Raw genomic sequence first — 2,805 nt, forward strand, 5'->3', positions numbered from 1 at the left:
TTTTTTAAGTAGCTTTGAATTTCTCCGATTCACCGATTATTTCCGATTCATGTATAAATACAAGTATAAATACGCTCCAGTACCGAAGCCGTAGCTATATTGAATCTCAAAATTTGGACCCACTTCTGATTGGTCTAGAGTATGGTCTACTGCGCATCTGGTTACTTGTTTCACCTTTCTTCTTACATCATGATTAATGCTACGAATGCTCTGTAGCGTTTGAAGCGCTAAGTGGACCGCAGCCTATGTCTATTTTCCATTATTGGCGGTTTTATTTACTGTCGTAATTAAATTTAATTAAGAAGTAAAATATATTTATATTTAATAATAAAATACAGTTTCTAGACGAATCTTCTTTTAATTCTATATAAAGCAAAATTTTTTTTATTGCACTTTAAAATTGCTGTCTTATAATACTAAACATAAGTTCTAAATGATCTTGACTTAATTTGAAAGTGCAAATATATTACAACAAAGAATTTGGTTTTTCGAAAAGCATAATCCCATTAAACATTTAATTGAAATACAAGAATCTAAAAATCTGGCGTTTCTACGAGAATTAATGAGCATGTTTCCATATGGAGTTTCTTTTAAATTGGAAATATATTCAAAACATTTATTTAATTTTGTATACATGATGTTTTTATTTCTAAAATTAATTCGTGCCTTATAATCGTATTGTTTCATATTTTGACTATTCTACGCAGTCCACCGGTTGAGCACGAGGTTTAACTTAACTCAGGCAATACGATACAACCACGGGGGTGTGGGTGACACTGCTTATACTTCACTACATGGTGGAAGTAACAAGGTGTGCTATCTTCTCGGACGAATTTTCGTCACATTCTGCGCAGCACCAAGTTTCCGCCATCTTGCAAAATCACCATTGCCAACCAATAGCAACGCGACGATAAAAGTAAACGAAATAGTATCACGGTATACACAGGTTATACACAATTTTATAATGCCGTCGTGTTCTTTCAAAAACTGTAAAAATACGTCGCGAAATAAAAAAAATGTAAGCTATTTTTCATTTCCAAAAAATCAAGAAATGATTGCGAAATGGAAAATACTTTGCAAAGAAAACGTCAACCCAAACAACGGTATGTATATAATACTGACAGGTGATAAATGGAATTTAACAAATTAAAAATTATAAAATATAACAAAATTGATGAAATACATTATTTAAAATTTGTTTATCTAGCTCGGGTTTGTTCCCAACATTTCCATTCTTCACAATTCAAAGATCGATCGTGGCTACTTGGGCTACTACCTAACTATAGCCCTGTGAAATCTCGGAAATTGAAACTTGATGCAATTCCAATGGAATTTGTAGAGGACAATGCAACAACTGTGGTGGAGAAGGATTTGAGTATGTATATAGACATTACTTCTATTGATGTGAATAGATTTATGTTTTAAGTGATTATATATTAATAATGTATAAATAATACTCCTGTCTTCCATACAATATATTAAATATACTTTCAGGAACAGAAGTAAGAGAATGTACACACGTTGCTACAGACTGTGTTGCATCGAGCTCTGAGAGTTTTGTGATATCAACGCTTGCAAATGAAGTCACATTAAGCTTCACAAATGAAGAAGCATCATGCTCTCTGACTCAAGTCGCATCGAGCTCTGAGACTCCAGATACACCAAGCTCTGCGAATCCAGTTGCATCATGCTCTACAAGTACAAGCAGTGATAACTTTAGTACGTCCTTCTATTATGATTTTTTTGTTGGTTAGATTTCTATAACTTAACTTAACTAAATTTTTAGCAAAGTTATATTTATTTATTTTTATATTTCCTTATCGTGAAGGTTCAATACAAATTCCTTTCAATCAAGATGATATACAAAAACTGATACGGGAAAATGCAGACTTGGTTCGCCAAAATAAAATTCTTCAAAATAAAGTTCTTCAATTGGATCAGATTAATAAACTACATGAGAAAGAGATGAAGAATATTAATAAAGGACACGAGCAATAGATGAAAAACAAATTGCAAGAGATGCTAAGTCTTTTTTTTACACCTGGACAAGTTAAACGCTTAATGAATCCCATGCAGAAGTTAACCCGTTGGTCTTCAGAGGATATTGCAGCTGCAATATCATTAAGAAGCGTAAGCCCGAAAGCTTACAGATATTTGCGAAAAAACAAAAAGATTCCTCTTCCAGCACTGTCAACCCTCCGAAAGTGGGTAGCATCATTCAACCTTGATGAAGGAATTCTTACTGACGTCTTGCTGATTATGAAATATAAAGGTGAAAACATGACAGAGTTCGAGAAGGCAACAGTGATCTGTTTTGACAAAATTCATTTGTCAAATCAAATGGCAATTGAAAGAAGGAGAGAGTTATTGGCCCTCATAAAAAATGCCAAGTCGTTATGGCTCGTGGGTTATTCAAAAAATGGAAACAGCCTGTCTTCTACAATTTTGACCAAGATCTCACCAAAGAATTATTATTTAAAATAATTGTCCAATTGTATAACAGTGGCTATACTGTGTTCGGAATGACTTGTGATCTGGGACCATCAAATCAAAATTTAATAAAACAATTAAAAAGTAATATAATGGAAAATGAGGATGAAACATACTTTGAGCATCCGTGCGATGAAAATGTAAAGATCCACGTTTTTGTCGATGCTCCTCATTTAATGAAATTACTTCGAAATCATTTTTTGGATTCCGGATTACATGTAGATGGGCATTTTGTGACTTCGGTAGCCTTGGAAAGGTTACTTCAAATTAACAGTGGGGATTTGAAAATTGCATTCAAGCTGTCGCGTAGTCATT

General features: G+C 33.4%; 1 protein-coding gene across 1 annotated transcript; it reads left to right on the top strand.

The window, feature by feature from the left end:
* The first annotated feature begins 378 nt into the window (after positions 1 to 378).
* LOC120358565 lies at positions 379 to 1,998 on the top strand. The gene is made up of 3 exons (XM_039453148.1): positions 379 to 1,375; positions 1,495 to 1,719; positions 1,829 to 1,998. Exons 1-3 carry the CDS (start codon positions 1,132 to 1,134, stop codon positions 1,996 to 1,998), a joined length of 639 nt encoding a protein of 212 aa, XP_039309082.1. The 5' UTR covers positions 379 to 1,131.
* Positions 1,999 to 2,805: the final 807 nt, after the last annotated feature.

The sequence above is a fragment of the Solenopsis invicta genome, chromosome 8 (genome assembly GCF_016802725.1).
Source record: "Solenopsis invicta isolate M01_SB chromosome 8, UNIL_Sinv_3.0, whole genome shotgun sequence".
NCBI classification, from domain to species: Eukaryota; Metazoa; Arthropoda; class Insecta; order Hymenoptera; family Formicidae; genus Solenopsis; species Solenopsis invicta.

Bases quoted from the DNA above. Each gene is read 5' to 3' on its own strand.
- LOC120358565 (XM_039453148.1), top strand. From the start codon at position 1,132: ATGGAATTTAACAAATTAAAAATTATAAAATATAACAAAATTGATGAA. The intron at 1,376-1,494 runs GTATGTATATAG...ATATACTTTCAG, and splicing joins TGTGGTGGAGAAGGATTTGA to GAACAGAAGTAAGAGAATGT. The intron at 1,720-1,828 runs GTACGTCCTTCT...CTTATCGTGAAG, and splicing joins TACAAGCAGTGATAACTTTA to GTTCAATACAAATTCCTTTC.